A 24,462-nucleotide genomic window follows, 5' to 3' on the forward strand; every position below is an offset into this window, starting at 1 on the left:
TACATTAGTATTTTTTGGTACCTAGTTTATTATGTCTGTGACTACTGAAAACACTGTAGTCCCTTTACATTGGGGTGGGGGAAAAAGTTTCGTAAACTTTGAGGTCACCAAAGCATCTTCTTGAAAAACACAACTTTACAAAATGGCCTACATTTACATCATGTTCTTGAGGAATAAAACAATCAGAGAACAGAAAGGGATGAGGAACATACACACACATGGATGGAGAAAGAGAAATTATCTTATGTGTTTATATTTATAATGAGACAATATTAAGAAAAATGGATGAGAAAGTTAGCTATAAAATGAGGCTTTTAACCTCACAAGGTGAAGATTTTTAAAGTCTAAAACCCTTGAGTGCAAGTTAACCTTTACTTGTTTTGTGTTTTGAAGATTAAATGTGTTGGCTTGCAGAAGAGAGGAAGCAGTTGAAACTGAAAAGTGAAAGTAATGAAAGATGCAAAACCCTAATCAGCTTTAGTTGGAAGTCAGCATTATAGAACAGCACTCTCAGAAAATTATGTTGCAAGCCATGACTTCATTCTTTTGCTGCTATTAATTGGAAGCAAGGACTCAGGAATCAAGAGCCTAAAAGAAGAAAGCCATCAGCAGACTTCAATAAACAGGAAAAATACAATGATGATCTGGGAAACACATTTCTTTACCATTATTAGTGCATTATTTCATGTTTAAGCTGGTTTCTAGGCCCACTGATTATATCTACCTCTGGGATCATTATCCACAGGATGATAGGAGAGTATGAACTTTGGAGGCTATATGGATGTTGGCTCAAATCTCAGTTCCAGCCTCTTTGAGGTGGCACGGGGTTGGGGGGGGACAAAGAAAACCTTGGAAAACTTATTTAGCCTATTGGGTCTCAGTTTCTCCTCATAAAATAAAAATAACAGTAGATGTTCAGTAAACGGTGGCTATGAGATCTTGATAACATACCTAGTAAATCATACATGGAACACACACATATATATGTGTGTGTGTATATATAATATATATCTCATCTATATAGTATTCCATGTACACACACACACACAAGTGAAATTTTGGCATTTGCAACAACATAGATGGACTCGGATGGGATTATGCTTAGTGAAATAAGCCATACAGTAAAAGACAAATATTGTATTACTTAAAGTGGAATCTAAAAAATAAATGAATGAATATTACAAAATAGAAATAGAATCACAGATATAGAGAACAAGCTAGTGTTTACCAGTAGGGAGAGGAAAGGAGGAGGGGCAAGGTAAGGGCGGGGAATCAAGAGGTTAAACCTCCTGTGCAAAGTAAATAAGCTATAGGAATATATTGTGTAGCACAGGTCATACAGCCAATGTTTTATAATAACTTTAAATAGTGTAATCTACAAAAACTTTGAATCACTATGTTGTAAACTAATATTACAAATCAACTACACCTCATTTTTCAAAAATTAAAAAATATATACATAGAATTGCAAATTAAAAACTACCTATTATCCCCAAGATACAGTGGGGAGGGGCTTCCCCAGTGGCTCAGTAGTAAAGAATCTGCATGCAATGCAGGAAACGTGCAAAAGATGCAGGTTCGATCCCTGGGTCAGGAAGACTTCCTGGAGAAGGAAATGGCAACCCACTCTAGTACTCTTACCTGGGAAATCCCACGGACAGAGGCGCCTGGCAGGCTATAGTCCATGGAGGCACAAAGAGTGGGATGCGACTGAGCATGCACACGTGCGCATATAAATGCACACATAATAGAGACAAATGGAATAGAACTTTAAAACCCTTGATAAATTTTTTGTCAAATGGCTTTCCAAAAAGTTTCAGTTCAGTTCAGTTCAGTCGCTCAGTCGTATCCGACTCTCCGTGACCCCATGAATCACAGCACGCCAGGCCTCCCTGTCCATCACCAACTCCCGGAGTACACTCAAACTCATGTCCACAGAGTCGGTGATGCCATCCAGCCATCTCATTCTCCGTCGTCCCCTTCTCCTCCCGCCCCCAACCTTTCCCAGCATCAGAGTCTTTTCCAGTGAGTCAACTCGTCGCATGAGATGGCCAAAGTATTGCAGTTTCACCTTTAGCATCAGTCCCTCCAATGAACACCCAGGATTGATCTCCTTTAGAATGGACTGGTTGGATCTCCTTGCAGTATAAGGGACTCTCAAGAGTCTTCTCCAACACCACAGTTCAAAAGCATCGATTCTTTGGCGATCAACTTTCTTCACAGTCCAACTCTCACATCCATTGCCTTGACTAGACGGACCTTGGTTGGCAAAGTAATGTCTCTGCTTTTTAATATACTATCAAGGTTGGTCATAACTTTCCTTCCAAGGAGCAAGCGTCTTTTAATTACATTGCTGCAATCAGCGTCTGCAGTGATTTTGGAGCCCAAAAAAATAAAGTCTGACACTGTTTCTACTGTTTTTCCATCTATTTCCCATGAAGTGATGTTTACTCTTCTTCAAATTAACAGCATCAGTGAAGGAGAATGTTCAACTCACAGTATCTTTACCAATTTTAAATATATTTAAATTTTTTTGCTAATTTCCTAGTCGGAAAATGGTTATGAATGCAAACTTATAAAAAATAAATACTGGTGGCTGTGAAAAAGCTGTGAAAAAAAATATATATATATATTTCTTGGGGAGGAAGGGCCTATGAAGACAAAAGTGCCTAGGACCCAGGAAAGTAAAAATTCAGCCTGATCCACCTGAAAACTTGTATTTATATAAGCTTATATAAATTGTTGACATTGAAGGTATTAATTTATAATTGTTGACTCTGATGGTACGTGGTAGAAACTATTATAAGAAATGTGTTATTTTGAGGATATATTCATTTATAATTAAAAAAAATTTGTTTTTCACTTAATCAAAAGTTATAAATTTTAAGCATTAAACTTTTAGCTACTAAACTGCATGATCAAGTCCTAGGAAAAAGACTGAAACATGAAAGAGGGACAGAAAAGCATTGTCTAAAAGAACTGGAAGGAACATGAAGTATAGTAGGATTAAACAAGAGCAAAAATAATATAATCAACAGGTTGAAAGTGAAGTGGAATATTATAATGCAGAAATTATGTTAAATAAACATATAACAAAAACATATACAATATTCTCATGTATTAAAAACATTCAAGGTTCATTTCTATTATTTTTCAAACATTTTTGGCCACACTGTGCATTATCTGACACAAATGTACTTTGCTCTTCAAAAACCATCAACCAGACATAACTTGCAGAATCTCTAATTGTCTTCTGAAACTTGTATTTAGTCACGGACTAACCATATGCTATGCTTCTAAGTGTAGTGTTTAAAAGAACAAGATTTATAGGTGCATTTTCAAGGAAATATATGTATTAAAAGTGCGTTGCATGACTACCCTGGCAGTCCAGTGGTTAAGATTCTGCACTTCTAGTTAAGGGGGCGTGGTTTCAATCCCTAGTCAGGGAACTAAGATCCTACTTGCTGTGTGGCATGAAAAACAAACAAAAAACATGAGAATACCAGGCTCTACCTTGATCTACTGCATCAAAATCTGCATTAAAAAGAAATTTAAAAAAATAAAATTGAGTCGCTCTTCTATTAATAACTATTAAGGTCCAGCAGCATAATGTAAGAGTCAGTCTATTCAAGTATAGTTTTACAAACAGGATTTTAAATCTGGCTAAAATAGAGGAAACACCAGCTGTGATACAAAGAATTTATAGCCATAGATAGAGAGGAAGCTGTGTTACTGTGTATCTCTTACCAATACCACACTTCCTTTTGTAAATTCCTAGGTCAAGTTTTTTCAGCAAAATCTTCAAAGCCAAACCCTGGGTTCATAGCTGGACTATGATCCTTTTCAGGATATCTTTCCAAAATTTCTACCACAATGCAACTTCGGGCAGATATTTTCTGGACCTCTGAAAGGATTATATTAGATAGTCTCTAAGAAGTCTATGGAGAAGGCAATGGCAAGCCACTCCAGTACTCTTGCCTAGAAAATCACATGGACAGAGGAGCCTGGTGTGCTGCAGTCCATGGGGTCGCTACTAGTCGGACACGACTGAGCGACTTCACTTTCACTTTTCACTTTCACACATTGGAGAAGGAAATGGCAATCCACTCCAGTGTTTTTGCCTGGAGGATCCCAGGGACAGCAGAGCCTGGTCGGCTGCCATCTATGGGGTTGCACAGAGTCGGACACGACTGAAGTGACTTAGCAGCAGCAGCAGCAGCAAGGAGTCTATGATTATACAATGGAAGTGAGAAATAGATTTAAGGGACTAGATCTGATAGATAGAGTGCCTGATGAACTATGGATGGAGGTTCATGACATTGTACAGGAGACAGGGACCAAGACCATCCCCATGGAAAAGAAATGCAAAAAAGCAAAATGGCTGTCTGAGGAGGCCTTAAAATAGCTGTGAATAGAAGAGAAGCGAAAAGCAAAGGAGAAAAGGAAATATATAAGCATCTGAATGCAGAGTTCCAAACAATAGCAAGGAGAGATAAGAAAGCCTTCCTCAGCAATCAATGCAAAAAAATAGAGAAAACAACAGACTAGGAAAAACAGGAGATTTCTTCAAGAAAATTAGAATTTCCAAGGGAATATTTCATGCAAAGATGGGCTCGATAAAGGACAGAAATGGTATGGACCTAGCAGAAGCAGAAGATATTAAGAAGAGGTGGCAAGAATACACAGAAGAACTGTACAAAAAAGATCTTCACGACCAAGATAAGCACGATGGCGTGATCACTCACCTGGAGCCAGACATCTTGAAATGTGAAGTCAAGTGGGCCTTAGAAAGCATCACTACGAACAAAGCTAGTGGAGGTGATGGAATTCCAGTGGAGCTATTTCAAATCTTGAAAGATGATGCTGTGAAAGTGCTGCACTCAGTATGCTAGCAAATTTGGAAAACTCAGCAGTGGCCACAGGACTGGAAAAGGTCAGTCTTCATTCCAATCCCAAAGAAAGGCAATGCCAAAGAATGCTCAAACTACCGCACAATTGCACTCATCTCACACGCTAGTGAAGTCATGCTCAAAATTCTCCAAGCCAGGCTTCAGCAATATGTGAACCGTGAACTCCCAGATGTTCAAGTACGTTTTAGAAAAGGCAGAGGCACCAGAGATCAAATTGCCAACATCCGCTGGATCATGGAGAAAGCAAGAGAGTTCCAGAAAAACATCTATTTCTGCTTTATTGACTATGCCAAAGCCTTTGACTGTGTGGATCACAATAAACTGTGGAAAATTCTGAAAGAGATGGGAATACCAGACCACCTGACCTGCCTCTTGAGAAACCTGTATGCAGGTCAGGAAGCAACAGTTAGAACTGGACATGGGTGTTCGCTTCGGCAGCACATATAAAATTGGAACGATACAGAGAAGATTAGCATGGCCCCTGTGCAAGGATGACACGCAAATTCGTGACGCGTTCCATATTTTTAACTATAAAACTCCCAGAGCAGAATGTAGGCAAAACACTCTCTGACATAAATCACAGCAGGATCCTCCAAGACCCACCTCCCAGAATATTGGAAATAAAAGCAAAAATAAACAAATGGGACCTAATTAAAATCAAAAGCTTCTGCACAGCAAAGGAAACTATAAGGTGAAAAGACAGCCTTCAGAATGGGAGGAAATAATAGCAAATGAAGCAACTGATAAAGGATTAATCTCCAAAATATACAAGCAGCTCATGCAGCTCAATTCCAGAATAATAAATGACCCAATCAAAAAATGGGCCAAAGAACAGACATTTCTCCAAAGAAGACATTAAGATGGTTAACAAACACATGAAAAAATGCTCAACATCCCTCATAATCAGAAAAATGCAAATCAAAACCACAATGAGATACCATTCCACACCAGTCAGAATGGCTGCTATCCAAAAGTCTACATGCAATAAATGCTGGAGAGGGTGTGGAGAGAAGGGAACCCTCTTACACTGTTGGTGGGAATGCAAACGAGTACAGCCACTATGGAGAACAGTGTGGAGATTCCTCAAAAAAATGGAAATAGAACTGCCATATGATCCAGCAATCGCACTCCTGGGCATACATACCGAGGAAACCAGAATTGAAAGAGACTCATGTACTCCAATGTTCATCGCAGCATTGTTTATAACAGCGAGGACATGGAAGCAACCTAGATGTCCATCTGCAGACGAATGGATAAGAAAGCTTTGGTACATACACACAATGGAGTATTACTCAGCCATTAAAAAGAATGCATTTGAACCAGTTCTAATGAGGTGGATGAAACTGGAGCCTATTATACAGAGTGAAGTAAGCCAGAAAGAAAAACACCAATACAGTATACTAACGCATATATATCAAATTTAGAAAGATGCAAATGATAACCTGTATACGACACAGCAAAAGAGACACAGATGTATAAAACAATCTTTGGGACTCTGTGGGAGAGGGTGAGTATGGGATGGTTTGGGAGAATGGCATTGAAACATGTATATTATCATATGTGAAACGAATCTGCAGTTCAGGGTCGATGCATGTTACAGGATGCTCGGGGCTCGTGTGCAGGGATGACCCAGAGGGAGGATAAGGGGAGGAGGGAGGTGGGAGGGGGGTTCAGGAGGGGGAACTCATGTACACCCGGGGTGGATTCATGTCAATGTATGGCAAAACCAACCAATATAATATTGTAAAATAATTAGCCTCCAATAAAAATTAAAAAAAAAAAAAGAAGAACTGGACATGGAACAACAGACTGGTTCCAAATAGAAAAATGAGTATGTCAAGGTTGTACATTGTCACCCTGCTTATTTAACTTATATGCAGAGTACATCATGAGGAACGCTGGGCTGGAAGAAGCACAAGCTGGAATCAAGATTGCTGGGAGAAATATCAATAACCTCAGATATGCAGATGACACCACCCTTATGGCAGAAAGTGAAGAGGAACTTAAAACCCTCTTGATGAAAGTGAAAGAGGAGAGTGAAAAGTTTGGCTTGAAACTCAACATTCAGAAAACTAAGATCATGGCATCTGGTCCCATCACTTCATTGGAAATAGATGGAAAAACAGTGGAAACAGTGTCAGACTTTATTTTGGGGCGCTCCAAAATCACTGCGGATGCTGATTGCAGCCATGAAATTAAAAAACGCATACTCCTTGGAAGGAAAGTTATAACCAACCTAGATAGCATATTAAAAAGCAGAGACATTACTTTGCCAACAAAGGTAAGTCTAGTCAAGGCTGTGATTTTTCCAGTGGTCATGTATGGATGTGAGAGTTGGACTGTGAGGAAAGCTGATCGCTAAGGAATTGATGCTTTTGAACTGTGGTGCTGGCGAAGACTCTTGAGAGTCCCTTGGACTGCAAGGAGATCCAACCAGTCCATTCTAAAGGAGATCAATCCTGGGTGTTCACTGGAGGGACTGATGCTAAAGCTGAAACTCCAATACTTTGGCCACCTCATGCGAAGAGTTGACTCACTGGAAAAGGCTTTGATGCTGGGAGGGATTGGGGGCGGGAGGAGAAGGGGATGACAGAGAATGAGATGGCTGGATGGCATCACCGACTCGATGGACGTGAGGTTGAGTGAACTCCGGGAGTTGGTGATGGACAGGGAGGCCTGGCGTGCTGTGATTCATGGGGTCGCAATGAGTCGGACACGACTGAGCCACTGAATTGAATTGAAGGAGTCTGTGTTCTAGAACTCTGAAGTTTCCTTGGCAATGATTATTTTAAATATACTGTATTCACTTGTTTATATATACTTGAATTCATCTGAAAGTAGAAATGTATTAACCTACTGCTGTAAGACTCTATGTAGACACAGATAAAAGGTAAAACACGTTCAAAGGCCCTAACGTAGAAAAGAAGTATTTGAGGAACTGAAGCAAGTACAAAGTGGTTGGAGCGAAATTAAGAAGTAAAAATGGTGCAAGATGAGGTCAGTGAAGTAGGAAGGGAGGGCCTGGTAGATCAATAAAAGGTTTAGGATTTTATCCTAAGAGCAGAGGGAAACCTTTGAATGGTTTTAAACTGAAAGTGCTTTGATCTGATTCATATTAAAGGGAAAAAAAAAAGATTACTATGTCTTTTGTTGAGAAATGGATTAGGGGAGGGGCAGAAAGAACAAGGAATGATCTGTTTGAAGTGCTTATTACTGCAGTATGGCTGAGAAGTGATAGATGCTAGGATAGGGTAGGGCCACTGAGATGGGAAAAAGTACCATAGATTGAAGATATATTTAATTAAAAAAAAGAAAAATGAGTCAGGAATGATTTCTAGGTTTCTGGTTTGTGAAGCTGAGTGAATGGCAACACTACTGATGAACAAACAATCCCAGGAGAGCTGTAGCTTTGGGTAGGGTCTCACTCTCTTCCATCCTTCCAACGAATCCTGTGAACTCTTTCAGTATTGTTTTCTTCTGAATTCTACTTGCACGGGATTATAGCCTCGACAATGCTGGTCCACTGGTCATTACCACTGATTATTCTTTCTTCAAAGGCTCAGACTGCACAAAAACTAAAGGGATTCATGATATGGAGACCCCTGAATACATGATTTTGAGACAGTTTTGATAGGCTACAGCTATGCTGGTGAACTGCCTGCAAAGCTCTCAACTGTATGGTGTGGTCAAAATATCCCAAAGATTGTAAATTGTAGAATCAGCACATTCTGCTGCAAAGGAGACAAATTCTAGTGGATTAAGGAGAGTGGGAATGTTGGGAAGGCATTAGGGTGTGTTTAGGGATTGTGATGAGATTGCAAATGGTCATAGTGGTTGTGACTGGAAACAGGGGTTTTTGAATTACTGTCTCCAACCACATTACAGGGAGTTTAGAAGACAGGTCGGTCCACGGTTCAACCTTGGGAGTAGGTGACCAGAGTGAGTAAAAAAAGATTGGAGAAGCTATGGATTAGGATTAGAATTTTCGGCAGCAGTACCCTGTTTTTTTTTTTTTCCCTTTTTCTATATTTTCTTTAATGGAATATTCAGAAAAAATGAAGTAGCTTATTATATCCATTGTAATTACCCATTCACTCAAATCTGAAATAGTCTAATTTTTCTCTATCTTATGTACCAGAATTAAACTATTTAATACAGAAACGTTTAACAAGTTTGTTGACATCTGAATGGAATTTGCTAAATTTAAACAATAAAGACATGTTAGGTTTTAATAAAAACTGAATGGCTAACTCAGAGAATTGGTTTTGTAGTTAGTCATATTTCTAATATCCAAAGGTATTCTCAGTAATAGCTGAGCCTCAAATTGTATATATGAGTTAATAATTAAATATTTGTAAATATTCTAAGTATATATTTGCATACGTACTAAATACATCTAAGTTTCAGGGATATATCCTAAATCTGAAATTTTATAGGCCCCAAATCCTGGATAAAGGGATATATGATACTATCAATTCTTAGTTGATAATATTTATATGGAAGTGCAGTGATTTCTGAAAATATCTTTAATTTTATACTTGAATATGGAAACTGATAACTTCACTTGTATTAGTAAATTGCAGGCTCGTAGAGAAAGAATAACTGAACTGGAAAGGAATCTAGAGACAGTTAATCTAGAAGGTTTCACAGTGTGGGTCCCCTGATCAGCAGCCTCTGCATCACCAGTGAACTTGTTAAAAATGCAAATCTAAGGCCCACTCCAGACCCAGTGAATCAGAAACCACAGCGGAGGGGCAGAGCAATCTGTTTTAACAAGCCTTTTCAGGTGATTTTGATGCATGCTGAGGTTTGAGACCCATTGGTTTAATCCGTATTTCTCTTTTAAAACTGGAATTAAGGAATACCAAAGAGGTAAACTGAAATTCACACTACTTAAAAATAAAATAGTGGACTTTGAAAGATCCTGACTCAGATTGTTTAAAAGACATCTTTTCTGTAACTGCAGCTTCTTACTCATTTCATGGGTATTAGTTTTCCACAGCTGCTGTAATAAACTACCATTAATTTGGCAACTTAGAAATTTATTATCTTACAGTTTTGTAGGGTCAGAGGTCCAACATCTGTCTCATTGGGCTGAAATCCAGATGTCAGCTTTGCTCTCTGGAAGCTCTAAGGAAGAATTAGTTTCCTTGCCTTTTCCTGCTTTCAGAGGCCATCCATATTCCCAGACTTCTGGCACCTTCTTCCATTTTCAATGCATGTATGGATTTTAAACTCAAAAATTCTTTCCAAAAGTACATTTTAGAATCTGTACAAATGAGTCCAGTCACCCGCATGTGGCTATGATCTACCAGCCTGAGCATGATACTGTCCTTGGCACAGACTCTTTGTCATAGGCCATCACAACTATCAATCTACGCAAGCAACAAAAATAGCAGATGATAACATATTCATTATATCACCCTTACTAAGTCAGGAAAGGTTATTAGTTCAAGGAAAAGACTTTAAAAGAAGTTTTAAATAGGAAGTTTTTTGACTTATACCTTGGCCCCAGGGCAGTTAAACTAGTTCATTCCTTGATTGACTCAATCATAGTTTTCCTGTATCATTTTAGTTGCTGTTGAATTTTCATGGATACACAGCATACATTTGTGTTTTTTTTCAAGGGAGGACAGTGAGGGATTTAAGAAAAATGTTAGATTGGAAGACTACACACCAAAAGGAGTTGTGAGTTTCGTGGTGGGACTATGCATAGCTTCCTTCCTTTTCTGTATTTTCCAAATATTCATTAGTGAACATGACATTTCTTTAATTAAAAAAAAAAAGAAAAATGAACATGACACAGTCACCTGTAGTCATAAGGCCTGACTGGTAAGGCGGGGGGGACAGCTTTTGAAGTTTCAGGCACACAAAAAGACACGATTTTTTTTTTTTTTCAATTTACACTGTCATCCAAAGGGTACTGTAGCAACTTCCCTGATGAATTACCTTGAAAACTTCTTTAAAAATGAACGAAGCCCACAAATCACTTTCCACACGTGTGATCGCGCTACCTCACTCGACCTTTTCTCTCCAGTTGCCTAGGGTCTAAGCCCGAAGGCCTGCTCAGAGGAATGAACCCAAAGAGTCCTTCTCAGGCCACCGTGCTGCCACGGAGGCCGAAGGCCGCGCCGGCCCGGCCCGCCAGCGGCTCCCGACCCGGCGCCGCGCCGGGCCCTCGCCACCGACGGCCGGGCGGCGGGCGCCACGCGGCGGGGCTCTGCGCCGCGCCGCAGCCTCTCCGCCCGCGCGAGAGCCCGGGCTCCGGAGGGGGAGCCGCGCTGGGGGCGGCGGCGGCGGCGGGGCGGGGGCGGGAGCCGGGCGGCGGCGGCGGCGGCAGCGCCCGTGGGGGAGGAGCGGCGGCGGCGGCTGGAGCTGCTGTGGCGACGGGCGCGAGGCGGTGGCAGCGGAGACCCACCCCTGTCCATATGGACAGTCGCAGAGGCCTGGGCTGATGCATTCGCGCCTGGGCGGGCTGGGCGGACGGCCGTAGCGGCGGCGGCGCAGGGAGCAGAGGGCCCCGGGGGGCGCCTGTGGGTCGCGGAGACCTCGCCGCCCCGGCGCGGCCATTTTACGGCCCGGGGCCGAGGGCGGCGTGTCTGTGTGCTCGCCTTCTGCCCCCCTCTTCCTGCGGGCCCGCGGCTGGGGGAAGCGTCAAGGGCGGCCTGGGCGGGCGGTGGATGGGGAGTCGCGGGCCGAGAGGCACCGGGCCCGGGAAGCGCCGTCGCCGCCGTCGCCGCTCGCGTTCGCCCGGCGGGGCCTGAGCCAGCCCAGGCCGCGGGCCCAGCCGCCCGCCCGCGCAGAGGCCCCGGGAGCCGGCCTGCCTTTGTGTAGGCCCGTCCGGACGAGGCAGCGTCGCCCGCCTCACGGCCGAGTTCGAAGCCCGCAACCCTGCGGCGGCTACCCTCCTGCGGCGCGGCCCCTCATCCTGGCGAACGCGGCGGCGGCGGTGCGGGCCATGGATTAAGGCGGCGGCGGCGGCGGCGGCGTGGGAGGAGGAAGATGGCGGCTGGCAAGGGCGACGGCAGCGCCGGGGAGATTACTTTTCTGGAAGGTACGTCTGTTCCTGCCTTTGTGGGGGCTGGGGGTGGGCAGAGGCAGGAAAATGGGGGCCCCTGGTTCCCGGATACTCGGTGACGGGCGCCGGGTGGGCTCGAGGGGCGGCGGAGGACGGGGGGCGGGGGCTCCGGGGCGATGGCGGGGAGGGCGGGCGCTGCGGAGCGCCCGGTGAGTCCGCGCCGGCGAGGGGCTCGGCCGGGAGCCGGGAGGCCGTGACGGGGCGGCGGTGGACCGGCCGCGAGCCGGAGTTTCTGGGCGTCCTCTGACACTGCACGCGTGTCTTTATTTTTTGACATTTTTTGCTGTCTCCGTGCTGGCCTGGGGATGAGAGCCGACTGCGCTCGGCTCTTGTTTGGTGTTTGTGAAAGTTTCAAGGTGCTAAAAGGTTGGGTGAAATCGGGGGCCAGACCACTTTGGGAGGGGAGACGTAGTTTGCTGGAGCTTGTTTTAACACCCCCCCACCCGCAGGCCTTTCCGTTTCGCAGAGCTTCAGGCTTCCTTTTGCAGCCAGCATTCAGATTAGGCCTGGCCATAAGAAATGTGTTTTGCTGAACATATTTTAGGAAGTAATGTATCTGAGAAAAGAGAACGAGATACACGATATCCATTTGGGGGTCGTCACCCAAGCCCACAGACAAAGCTCGAGTGATTCCATTTTTATTCACTTGTGAGAAGTAAACATCTGCTGTAGGTGGACTAAGCCAATGTTAAGAAAAGCTACATGTTATTGTTGGGGATGGTGTAATGGGTAACAGTGTTGGCTCTTTAGCCAAATATAAAGATCCCCCAATACAGCTAAATTCGTTGTAGTTGTGGATCAGGAAGGCTAATGTTCATTGCTTAATTTGACTGTGGGTTCACTGTTTATGCTGGTAATTGGGTTTATTAGTCAGTTCGGGAGAGCAGGTCTGTCTGCTGTGCAGTGATTGTTTTAAAAAAAAAAGGGATTAACTCCTCTGGATAATTTTGCAAAGATGAATTTCACATGGGATATAGGCAATACTTTAAAAATAATTGGAAACATTTCTGAATTAAGATAGTACAACTTCACTGTGGTACAAAGTCCTATAAGAGGGTGTCAAAGGATTCTTATGCCATGTTTACAGTTTTCTTAACTGCATTGGGAACAGTGCCTGGAACACAGTAGGTACTCAAGTCCAGTGAACAAATAGGGACCAGTAGAGGTGAGTGGGAAAAGAAATTTTAATATTCTTAATTCTTCTTCCTTAAAGTATAGCAGAACCAAAAAAAATTTTTACCTTGTTATGCAAACCAGCCTTTATTTAAAAATGATGAGAGTTTTATATGAGATTTATAGTAAGAAGATGTGGAAAGCTTGTGAGTTTTCTGGCTTCACTTCATATTTCTTCCATTCTCCCTCCATTCTCATTTGGGCTGATTAGAGGCTGAGAGTGGTGCAGCTTGTGTTACAGCTGGTGCTATGTGATGAACATTGGGAGGATGGAAGGAGCATAAATAAGGCGAACAGATACAGGGCTGAGGTAAATTTAAAGCTGTTGCTTCTAGCTTGTTCTAACTTAAGGGTCTATGAATTCCTCTAGTGGAAAAAATTGAGTTTCATCACTTCTTTTTCAGCGTTTGCATAAGCAAGTGAATGGTGCCTTGTTTAGAATACGAGCATAAGGGGCTGATATTTAGTACTACTAAATAAGTGGAATGATATTTTGGACTACTTATATTTTTTATATTCTTTCGGTTCTTTACACTTTTAATGATGAGATACTCCAGTATAACTTGCCAAATATTCACTCATCAAATATTTATATCAGCCTACTCTGTGCTAGGCACTTTACCAAAGTAAAGACAGCAATGCATAAGATAGTTAGGGTCCTTTCCTTCATAGGACTTATATTTTAGTAGGAGGGACTTTTTATAACTAATAATTAATCCATTTAGAACAATCTTACCGCTTTTTTGCATAGTTTCTTTATTTAGATCTGCTCAGACATGACAGCCTACTTAAAATGTCATGCTGCCACACTCACATGTACAGACATGGTATTCCTCTGTTTTATTTTTCATGGTAGCACTTTGCACATGATAAATTTGTCTTTACGTTTTTTAGTCCTGTAAAAATACAAGCTCCATTAAAGAAACTTTTTCTTTTCACCGTCATATTTCTTGCACCTGGAGTATCTTTATTTGTTGTTAATGAAATAAACAAGAAGATGATAGTGTAGTAAAGGCTGTGGAAGAAATACATAGAAAAAAACATTTTATATAGTGTTAAGGTCAGGAAAGACCTTCCTGAGGAGGTCACACTTGTGTTAAGGTAATTGTGAGACTAGAGTATGGCAGAGAGGACGATACCTGTAAAGGTTCCAAGATGATATAGGATTTCATTTGTTTAAAAAAAGATCATTATGGCTGAAATGTAATAAGTATAGAACACAGTAAGAAGCACAGGTGTGAGAGCAGATCATGGAAGTTCATGAATTTTTGTTTGATTCTGAAAAGTAGGAAATCATTGAAGAGTTTGGGGCAATGAAGTTAATGATACAATTTATCTTTTTTAAAAAATCACTTTGCTCCTGGAGTAAATTAGAGCAGAGTAAGAGTTAAAGCAGAACTATTAGGAGAATATTGTAGCAATCTGAAAAATAGACAGGCTTGGATTAGGATGGTAGCGGGTCGGGGGAGCCTGGTGGGCTTCCATCAATGGGGTCACACAGTCGGACACGACTGAAGTGACTTAGCAGCAGCAGTGGCCATCGGGAAAGAGGAGTGGATTGATGGAAGATCTGTTTGAGAACTTCTTAATGCGTTCATATTGAGGATCAGAGAAAAGTAGCAATCGGAGATGACTCCTAGGGTTTTGGTTTGAGGTTTTGGTGGGGGTGGGGGAGACTCCATTTATTGAGATGGAGCAGAGGAATGAGAAGCTCATAGCTCTGCTTTCATCATCTTAAGTTTGAGGTGCTGGTTTGTCGTCCATGTTCTAAATACTGCTTTACATTCTCATAAACTGTGAAGTAAAATACTAATTCCAGTTCTTTTCATACCTTCACTAGGGAAAAAGAGAGCTACTGGTTACTATTGTGCTTTATTTTGTCAATATAGTGTCACACTGAAATGGTGTGAATTGAATTAGACCACAGTTTGGATTGAATTTTTTCTTCCCCCTCTTTGATTTGTTCCTTTTTCTTCTGTTGACTTAAGGTTGTCTTCTGCCCCTTTCCCTCTTGTGACAGTTTGGGAGGTTTCTTTTGTTCATTCATTCAGTAGACACTTACTGAGCAACTATAACGTAGGTACTGTGCTGAGAGGCATAGTGGAGGCAGGGGAGAGGTTTCCTGGCGGAGTTTCCAGTCCAGTGAAGAGAGTCGGTAATCAAATAATCATACATGTAAGTGTAAAGTTACAGCTGTCAAGTGCAGCAAATGGAGATTATTTATAATAATGAGAATTTGATCTAACTAGGACAGTTTGGAGGGTGAATAGGAGAGGGAAAGGTGGAGAGACAGCTTTCTAGCCAGGGTGACTGCAATAGAGGAAGCCTGATATGTTTAGGGTACTGAGAGGACCATATGGTGCTAGTAAGGAGAGTGTTACAAGAGGAGACTGGGGTTAACATCCTCAGGTTTGTTTAAAAAAAAGGTCAAGGTCTACCACTTGTAGAATGGTCTAGGGAGGGGCAGAAGAATGTCAGGGAGGTTAGTTAGGAGACTTGCAGTATAGGGCAAAGGTGTTGGTAGTTAGCTCCTTCTCTTTTTTAATATTCCCCTTTTCTCACCTGTGGAACCTCTGGCAAGTCTAACTCCTCTCGTTTGTTTGTTTCTTTTATAGTGCTCTTGTTCATCCTATAATAGCTTTCTTTCCCTTTATCGTTTTTCTTCTACTAACTAACTGCCTAACCAAGATTTTCTCCCATTTTTTCTGCCTTCCCCTTTCATATGTGTGTGTGTCTGTGTGTATTTACTACTTTGTTCTCATTCTGGGCCCCTGTCCCTTTGTGGACTTTGTCTACTAGTTGAAGAGATTGGTCTGAACTACTGCAGTGTTGTCCTCTATCCAGCAAAACTGCTTATGTTTCCAAATGAAAAGTGTTTTCCATTTTATCTTAATTATACTTTATTTTTACATACAAGTCAAGTTCAGAATCCAATCTGTTTGTCATTTTTATGGGGGATAGTAAATACTTCACCACATCTCCTGAACTAAAGTACCATTTCTCCTAAATGATTGGCATTCCATGAATATGAATAGGGGCTTTCCAGGTGGCACTTATTGCAAAACTCAGACTTAAATTGAAGACAGTAGGGAAAACCCACTAGACCATTCAGTTCAGTTCAGTCGCTCAGTCGTGTCCGACTCTTTGCGACCCCATGAATCACAGCACGCCAGGCCTCCCTGTCCATCACCAACTCCCGGAGTTCACTCAAACTCATGTCCATCGAGTCGGTGATGCCATCCAGCCATCTCACTCTCTGTCGTCCCCGTCTCCTCCCACCCCCAATCCCTCCTAGCATCAGACTCTTTTCCAGTGAGTCAGCTTTTCGCATGAGGTGGCCAAAGTATTGGAGTTTCAGCTTTAGCATCAGTCCTTCCAATGAACACCCAGGACTGATCTCCTTTAGAATGGACTGGTTGGATCTTCTTGCAGTCCAAGGGACTCCCAAGAGTCTTCTCCAGCACCACAGGTCAAAAGCATCAATTCTTTGGTGCTCAGCTTTCTTCCCAGTCCAACTCTCACATCCATCCATGACCACTGGAAAAACCATAGCCTTGACTAGACGGACCTTTGTTGGCAAAGTAATGCTTCTGCTTTTTAATATGCTCTCTAGGTTGGTCATAACTTTCCTTCCAAGGAGTAAGCGTCTTTTAATTTCCTGGCTGCAGTCAGCATCTGCAGTGATTTTGGAGCCCAAAAAAAGTATGACCTAAATCAGATCCCTTATGATTATACTGTGAAGGTGACAAATAGAGTCAAAGGATTAGATCTGATAGAGTGCCTGAAGAACTGTGGACGGAGGTTCATGACATTGTACAAGAGGCAGTGATCAAAAGCATCTACAAGAAAAAGAAATGCAGAAAGACAAAATGGTTGTCTGACAAGGCCTTACGAATAGCTGAGAAAAGAAGAGAAGTGAAAAGCAAAGGAGAAAAGGAAAGATATACCCATTTGAATGCAGAGTTCCAGAAAATAGCAAGGAGAGATAAAAAAGCCTTCCTCAGTGATCAGTGCAAAGAGATAGAGGAAAACAATAGAATGGGAAAGACTAAGAGATCTTTTCAAGAAAATTAGAAAAGGGAACATTTCATGCAAAGATGGGCACAATAAAAGACGGAAATGGTATGGACCTAACAGAAGCAGAAGATATTAAGAAGAGGTGGCAAGAATACACAAAAGAACTGTACAAAAAAGATCTTCATGATCCAGATAACCACGATGGTGTGATCACTCACCTAGAGCCACACATCCTGGAGTGTGAAATCAAGTGGGGCTTAGAAAGCATCACTTCAAACAAAGCTAGTGGAAGTGATGGAATTAGAGTAGAGCTATTTCAAATCCTAAAACACGATGCTGTGAAAGTGCTGTATTCAATATGCTAGCAAATTTGGAAAACTCAGCAGTGGCCACCGGCCTGGAAAAGATCAGTTTTCATTCCAGTTCCAAAGAAGGGCAATGTCAAAGATGTTCAAACTATCGCACAATTGCACTTATCTCACATGTTAGCAAAGTAATGCTCCAAATTCTCCAGGCCAGGCTTCAATAATATATGAACCGAGAACTTCCAGATGTTCAAGCTGGATTTAGAAAAGGCACAGGAACCAGAGATCAAATTGCCAACATTCGTTGGATCATCGAAAAAGCAAGAGAATTCCAGAAAAAAACATTTACTTCTGCTTTATTGACTACACCAAAACCTTTGACTGTGTGGATCACAACAAACTGGAAAATTCTTCAAGAAGTGAGAATACCAGACCACCTTACCTGCCTGCTGAGAAATCTGTATGCAGGTCAAGAAGCAACCATTAGAACCAGACATGGAATAACGGACTGGTTCCAGATTGGGAAAAGAGTATGTTAAGCTGTATATTGTTACCCTGATTATTATTTAACCTATATGCAGAGTATATCATGCGAAATACTAGGCTGGATGAAGCACAAGCTGGAATCGAGACTCTGGAAGAAATATCAGTAACCTCAAATATGCAGATGACACCACCCTTATGGCAGAAAGTGAAGAGAAACAGAAGAGCCTCTTGAAAGTGAAAAAGGAGAGTGAAAAAGCTGGCTTAAAACTCAACATTCAAAAAATGAAGATCATGGCATCCAGTCTCGTTTCATGGCAAATAGATGGGGAAACAATGGAAGTAGTGAGAGACTTTATTTTCTTGGGCTCCAAAATCACTGCAGATGGTGACTGCAGCCATGAAATTAAAAGACGCTTGCTCCTTGGAAGTTAAGCTGTGATCAACCTTGACAGCATATTAAAAAAGAGACATTATTTTGCTAACAAAGGTCTGTCTAGTTAAAGCCATGGTTTTTCAAGTGTGTATGGAGGTGAGAGTTGGACCATAAAGAAAGCTGAGCACCGAAGAATTGAAGCTTTCGAACTGTGGTGTTGGAGAAGACTCTTGAGAGTCCCTTGGACTGCAAGGAGATCCAACTAGTCCATCCTAAAGGAGATCAGTCCTGGGTGTTCATTGGAAAGACTGATGTTGAAGCTGAAACTCCAATACTTTGGCCACCTGATGCGAAGAGCTGATTCATTTGGAAAAGACCCTGATGCTGGGAGAGATTGAGGGCAGGAGGAGAAGGGGACGACAGAGGATGAGATGGCTGGATGGCATCACTGACTCAGTGGACATGAGTTTGGGTAAACTCTGGGAGTTGGTGATGGACAGGGAGGCCTGGCGTGCTGCGGTTCATGGGGTCGCAGAGTCGGACACGACTGAGCAACTGAACTGAACTGAGATGGTGATAGTGGTCAAGAACACGCCTGCCAGTACAGGAGAAATAAGAGACACTGGTTCAGTCCCTGTGTCAATAAGATCCCCTGGAGGAGGAGATGGCAACCCACTCCAGTATTCTTGCCTGGATAATCCTATGGACAGAGGAGCCTGGCGGGCTACAGCCCATGGGTTTGCAAAGAGTCAGACATGACTGAAGGGACTTAGCATGCTCGCATTGATATGAGCAAGGTCTAGTTTTGGCCTGCTCAGGGGGTCACATCACAGAGTTCTTTATTTTAGCCCCACTCCTTCCTGTTTTGATTGTACTGCCTTTAGAAACTATACCATGGTGTCATTCCTTATTTACTCCTTTAGCTATATATATTTCCTAGTTGCATTCCAGTTGAATCAATAAATTCTACTTATCACTTGATTTCATGTACTCACATGAAACAGTTGAGTGGAACCTCACATGAAATGGAAGCAATTTTCATAAGAGATGCATTGAGAACATGAAGTCAGAAGCCAGAATGCTAGAATTCATCTTCTAGCTCTATACTTCCTGGCACTGTGATCTTGGATAGATAACCTTTGTGTTTTCATATCTGTAAAACAAGGATAATAACTGCAGTTACCTCATAAGGTTGCCATGAAGATTAGACATGTTAATATATAGTAAACTCTTAGAACAATTCCAGGCATGTAATTCCAAATACTGTGTATAAGTTGATATTATATTTATTTTCTTAGCAGGTAGAAAAGAGAAAAACTTTTCTTGCTTTTCTGTTCTTAATGCTTGCCTTCTCTCTTACTTGAATTCTAGTTTTTACTCTCTTTCATTTACTACCTTTCTTTTCCTAGGTATTAGCTGATCGTTCTTGATATTCTAGATTGACTAGTGAGAGAGGGAAAGAGAATGAAGTTATGTATTCTACATCTAGACTTTGATAAATTAGTTGTTATTGTACTGTAATGTTACTACAATAACATTGTATATTGTAATGTTGTATTGTATTGTAATGTTGCCATTACAAAAGTATGTTGACAACTCAAGGAGGTCTAAAGGGATTGTATGACCTAGAGCAAGTTAGGGCGTTAGCGGAACTGGAGCCTGGGACCTGTGCTACAGCCTTAACCTCCTTCAGCATTCCTTTCCTTCTTTCTTCCCTCCTTTCCTTTACCCCTTTGCTTTCCCATTCTTCTTACCTATTTAACCTTTAGGGGCAGGCAGGCTGGACAAGAGAAGGAAAAAATAATAGAGAATTATGGGGACTTACATTTATTGTTTCAATTTGATCTCTCTACGAGGGCAAAAGCCGAAGCCACAGATGTCTTACGGTCCAACTTTAGAAATTACAGTGTCACTTCTGTCACATTTGATAGGCCAGAAAGCCACAGAGCCAGCTCAGATTCAAGGGGAGGGGAAGTAGAACCATCATTTATCAGGAACGGTGGAAAAGAATTTGCAGCCATCTTTCCTTTCCCATACCTCTTTGGTGTTTTGTTCTTGTTGTAGTTTTAAATACTTTCAACAGAGTCATATTGTTTGTTGAACTTGAGAACTACAATTGTTTTGAGATCCAAAAGTTTCTAATTTCTAGACAGATTAGGAAGCTAAAGGAAGACAGAAAAAAGTAGACCACACATTTGTAATTTTTCTCAAAGGTATAAATAGCACCATAAATCAGTTCAGTCGCTCAGTCATATCTGACTCTGTGACCCCGTAGACTGCAGCACGCCAGGCTTTCCTGTCCATCACCAATTCACAAAGCTTGCTCAAACTCATGTCCATCGAGTCAGTGATGCCATCCAACCATATTATCCTCTGTTGTCCCCTTCTTCTCCTGCCTACAATCTTCCCCAGCATCAGGGTCTTTTCCAATGAGTCAGTTTTTCGCATCAGGTGGCCAAAGTATTGGAGTTGCAGCTTTAGCATTAGTCCTTCCAATGAATATTCAGGACTGATTTCCTTTAGGATGGACTGGTTGGATCTCCTCACAGTCCAAGGGACTCTTGAGTCCTCTCCAACACCATAGTTCAAAAGCGTCAGTTCTTCGGTGCTCAGCTTTCTTTATAGTCCAACTCTCACATCCATACATGATTACTGATAAAACCACAGCTTTGACTAGATGGATCTTTGTTGGCAAAGTAATATCTCTGGTTTTAATATGCTGTCTAGGTTGGTCATAGTTTTTCTTCCAAGGAACAAGTATCTTTTAATTTCATGGCTGCAATCACCATCTGCAGTGATTTTGGAGCCCAAGAAAATAATGTCTGTCACTGTTTTCATAGTTTCCCTATCTATTTGCCATGAAGTGATGGGATCGGATGCCATTATCTTCATTTTTTGAATGTTGAGTTTTAAGCCAAGTTTTTCACTCTCTTCTTTCACTTTCATCAGGAGGCTCTTTAGTTTTCCTTCACTTTCTGCCATAAGGGTGGTGTCATCTGCATATCTGAGGTTATTGGTATTTCTCCCGGCAATCTTGATTCCAGCTTGTGCTTCCTCTAGCCCGGCATTTCTCATGATGTACTGTGCATATAAGTTAAATAAGCAGGGTGACAATATACAGCCTTGACGTACTCCTTTCCCAATTTGGAACCAGTCTGTTGTTCCATGACTGGTTCTAATGGTTGCTTCTTGACCTGCATACAGATTTCTCAGCAGGCAGGTACGGTGGTCTGGTATTCCCATCTTTTTAAGAATTTTCAGTTTGTTGTGATCCACACAGTCAAAGGCTTCAGTGTAGTCAGTGAATAAGAAGTAGATGTTTTTCTGGAACTCTCTTGCCTTTTCTATGGTCCAATGGATGTTGGCAATTTGATCTCTGGTTCCTCTGCCTTTTCTAAATCCAGTTTGAACATTTGGAAGTTCATGGTTCACGTACTGTTGAAGCCTGGCTTGAGCAATTTGAACATTACTTTGATAGCGTGTCAGATGAGTGTAGTTGTGCAGTAGTTTGAAGATTCTTTGGCGTTGCCTATTTTGGGGATTGGAATGAAAACTACAGCATAGTCATTGGTTAATTTTTCTTTGATTAGGGACTGATTCAAGAATTTCTGAAACCAAGCAAGCATAAGGAAGAAAAGAGGAGTATTAGAAACTTTTCCTTCTTTTTTTCTTTCATTCAGTGATATGCTGGAGTTGTTATTGTAATCTTTCTCATTTTCATTACCTAATCTCTTAGAAAATATGGTCACCACTGTTTACAGTATTAAAAATTAAATGTTATCTCAGTACAAAACCAGCAGTTAATCCAGAAAGTCAAAGGCAGGCTGTTGACCACAATTACAACCCACTTCAGTTGTGCACTTAAGTCATGTTACTTGTAGTGATGCAACAGTAGATGATCCATTGTGAACTGCCGATTATGGTTGCCTGCACCACCTAAAAAACAGAGAGCAGCCATGCAGTATCCATTTGACACTAACAACAGTGTTACTTTTAGCCCCCTTTCTTTGGGCTACTTCAGTGTTTTGTGCTTCTCAGAGCCTTCTGTGTCCATCACCAAAAATTAGGACCTCTTGTCTCCTGTGGATACTAACTTTGAGCACTAAAATTGGAGCAGCCCTAGGCAAGTTGGGACATGTGGACCCTGTGCCTCGTCCCAAGCTAGCAACAGCTACCTTGAGGCCATCTGAAACCATAGGCTTGATAAGTAAGAGAGCAAGCCATATTCTGATCTTGATTTGGGAGAGTGTTTTTGTTATTTCAAGTACATTTCATGCTTAGTTCTTAACAGGAGAGTTTTTTTCCTCCCACATTAACCGCATAATCGTTGAAATATAGCAAGGAGAAGAAAGCAAACAGTGCTTGTTTATAGTGTATAGCAAATGTACTTTTTTTATTTTTTGGAAAGATTGAAGCCAGTTTTAAGGACAGGAAGAGCTAGAAATTTCCAGAGATGTGTTTGTAGGCTATGTAATAACCTTCTTGTCTTTCCTATATTGAAAAAAAGATCTGCAAACTTTCTGCCTCCTCAGCTTCCTCTGTTTGAATCTGCCAGTAAATCTGCGATATGATGAAGGTACTCCCTTTTACCACCGTGACTTCTGATGACTCCATCTTCATGGAAACCAGTATTATCTTTGCCTCTGAAACTCCTGTGCCACTGTTTGGATGAGATGGGATTCCATGTTTTTGCATTCAAACTTTCTTTGTTCAGTTCACATTTGTCTCCATTCTCTATTATCACAGGAAATAAAAAAGAATGATTTAATTTTGTCATTCTAGTAATTAACTCTGCAAATCTTAATCAGCGTTTCATTCACAAGTTTTGAGTACCAACTCCTGAGTCTCCTTTGTCTTCACACTTATAGGCTTTATACCTGGCTTTCAAGGTTATCTTAAGTTTACTATGAACCTGTCATTTTTCTCCGTGTTGAATTTTGCATTTGCACTTTCAGAACTAAACAGTGTTTCGTTGGTCCATCTCATGACTATTGAATTTCCCTGCCATCTTGATGGTCTTCTCTCCTTTCCTTGTAGCAGAAGGAACTTTTGGAGCCACCTGTCTCTTGTGATCATTTCTTAAGTTATTCATTTTTTTGAATCTTGTGTGCTGAAGATAGCTGTATTTTTAGAGTTGTTATTCTGTGTAAAGATATTACCAACTACATTACTTTGGCTTAAGGTACTGATATTTTGATTCCATAGAAGATCAGTATGCTTCCAGCGATACCAGCAGCACCAAACAGCTGCCTGATGTTGGCCTTGGACAGAACTAGCTGGATGTCAGCATCTTGCCGAAAGATGCACAGAAACCCATAGAAACTCCTTCAGTGGAATGAAGGAGTAGATAAACTGAGAGAACAATGAACAGCAGCTGCATCCTGAGGCAAAGAATACTGTGGTTTTTGTGGCTCACAGAGAAGTCTAATATTATTCCCAATAATTAAATATATTCAGACTTCATCTTCAGATAATATTGGACTGTACTCTGTCTTCTGTATCAAAAAAAAAAATTTTTTTTTTTTTTTTAGGAGTTTGAGAAAATCACCTTAGCTGGGTGATTTTTCTGCTTTATGTAGCATCTGTGGGAGTTATTCAGCGGTAGCTTGACTGGCCTGGACGTTCCAAGGTAGTTGTATTCAGATGTCTAACGGGCAGGTTGGAAAGTTGGGCCCTTCTTTCTCCATGTAGTATGAAGGCCTGTTCCTGTGGTCTCTGGAGCAGGTACCTAGACTTGTAACATGATGGCTTAGGGCTCCAAGACACTGCCTTTGGAGAATCTTGACAGGTTCTTGAGAAAGTTTGGGACTAAAGCATTACAAAGCCACCTATAATTGCTTTGTTGAGGTTTCCTGAGGTGTTGTGTGCATGCTCAGTTGCTTCAGTTGTGTTTGACTCTTTGCGACCCCATGGACTGTAGCCTACCAGGCTCTTTTGTCCAGGGGTTTCTGCAGGCAAGGATACTGGAGTGGGTTTCCATTTTCTCCTCCAAGGGATCTTCCCGACTCGGGGATCAAACCCGTATCTCCTGTTTTGCAGGTGGATTCTTTACCGTGTGAGTCACTGGGGAAGCTGGAGGTTTCCTGATCTTTGCATTTAATTATCTCTTTAGGTTTTCTG

The 24,462-nt window shown here is 41.6% G+C and overlaps 2 protein-coding genes and 1 non-coding gene across 6 annotated transcripts in view; 2 read left to right on the forward strand and 1 right to left on the reverse strand.

The window, feature by feature from the left end:
• The window catches only part of FILIP1 (filamin A interacting protein 1), a 338,049-nt gene extending 327,816 nt beyond the window's left edge, over positions 1-10,233 (reverse strand). For all 3 annotated transcript variants that reach the window (XM_055433257.2, XM_088840542.1, XM_055433255.2), the window contains exon 1: positions 9,965-10,233. The gene's annotated coding sequence lies outside the window, so the exon portion shown is untranslated. The remainder of the gene's footprint in view (positions 1-9,964) is intronic.
• LOC129561362 (U6 spliceosomal RNA) lies at positions 5,333-5,436 on the forward strand. The gene has a single exon (XR_008686981.2). It is a non-coding gene; the product is annotated as a U6 spliceosomal RNA (small nuclear RNA).
• Positions 10,234-11,827: 1,594 nt separating the features above from the next.
• Positions 11,828-24,462, forward strand: part of SENP6 (SUMO specific peptidase 6) — a 137,375-nt gene continuing 124,740 nt past the window's right edge. For both annotated transcript variants that reach the window (XM_055433444.2, XM_088840543.1), the window contains exon 1: positions 11,828-11,964. In XM_055433444.2, the coding sequence (XP_055289419.1) occupies positions 11,913-11,964 (52 nt within the window). In that variant the 5' untranslated portion in view covers positions 11,828-11,912. The remainder of the gene's footprint in view (positions 11,965-24,462) is intronic.

The sequence above is a fragment of the Moschus berezovskii genome, chromosome 10, assembly GCF_049115385.1.
Source record: "Moschus berezovskii isolate FMDL1 chromosome 10, NW_MosBer_1.0, whole genome shotgun sequence".
Lineage (NCBI taxonomy): Eukaryota > Metazoa > Chordata > Mammalia > Artiodactyla > Moschidae > Moschus > Moschus berezovskii.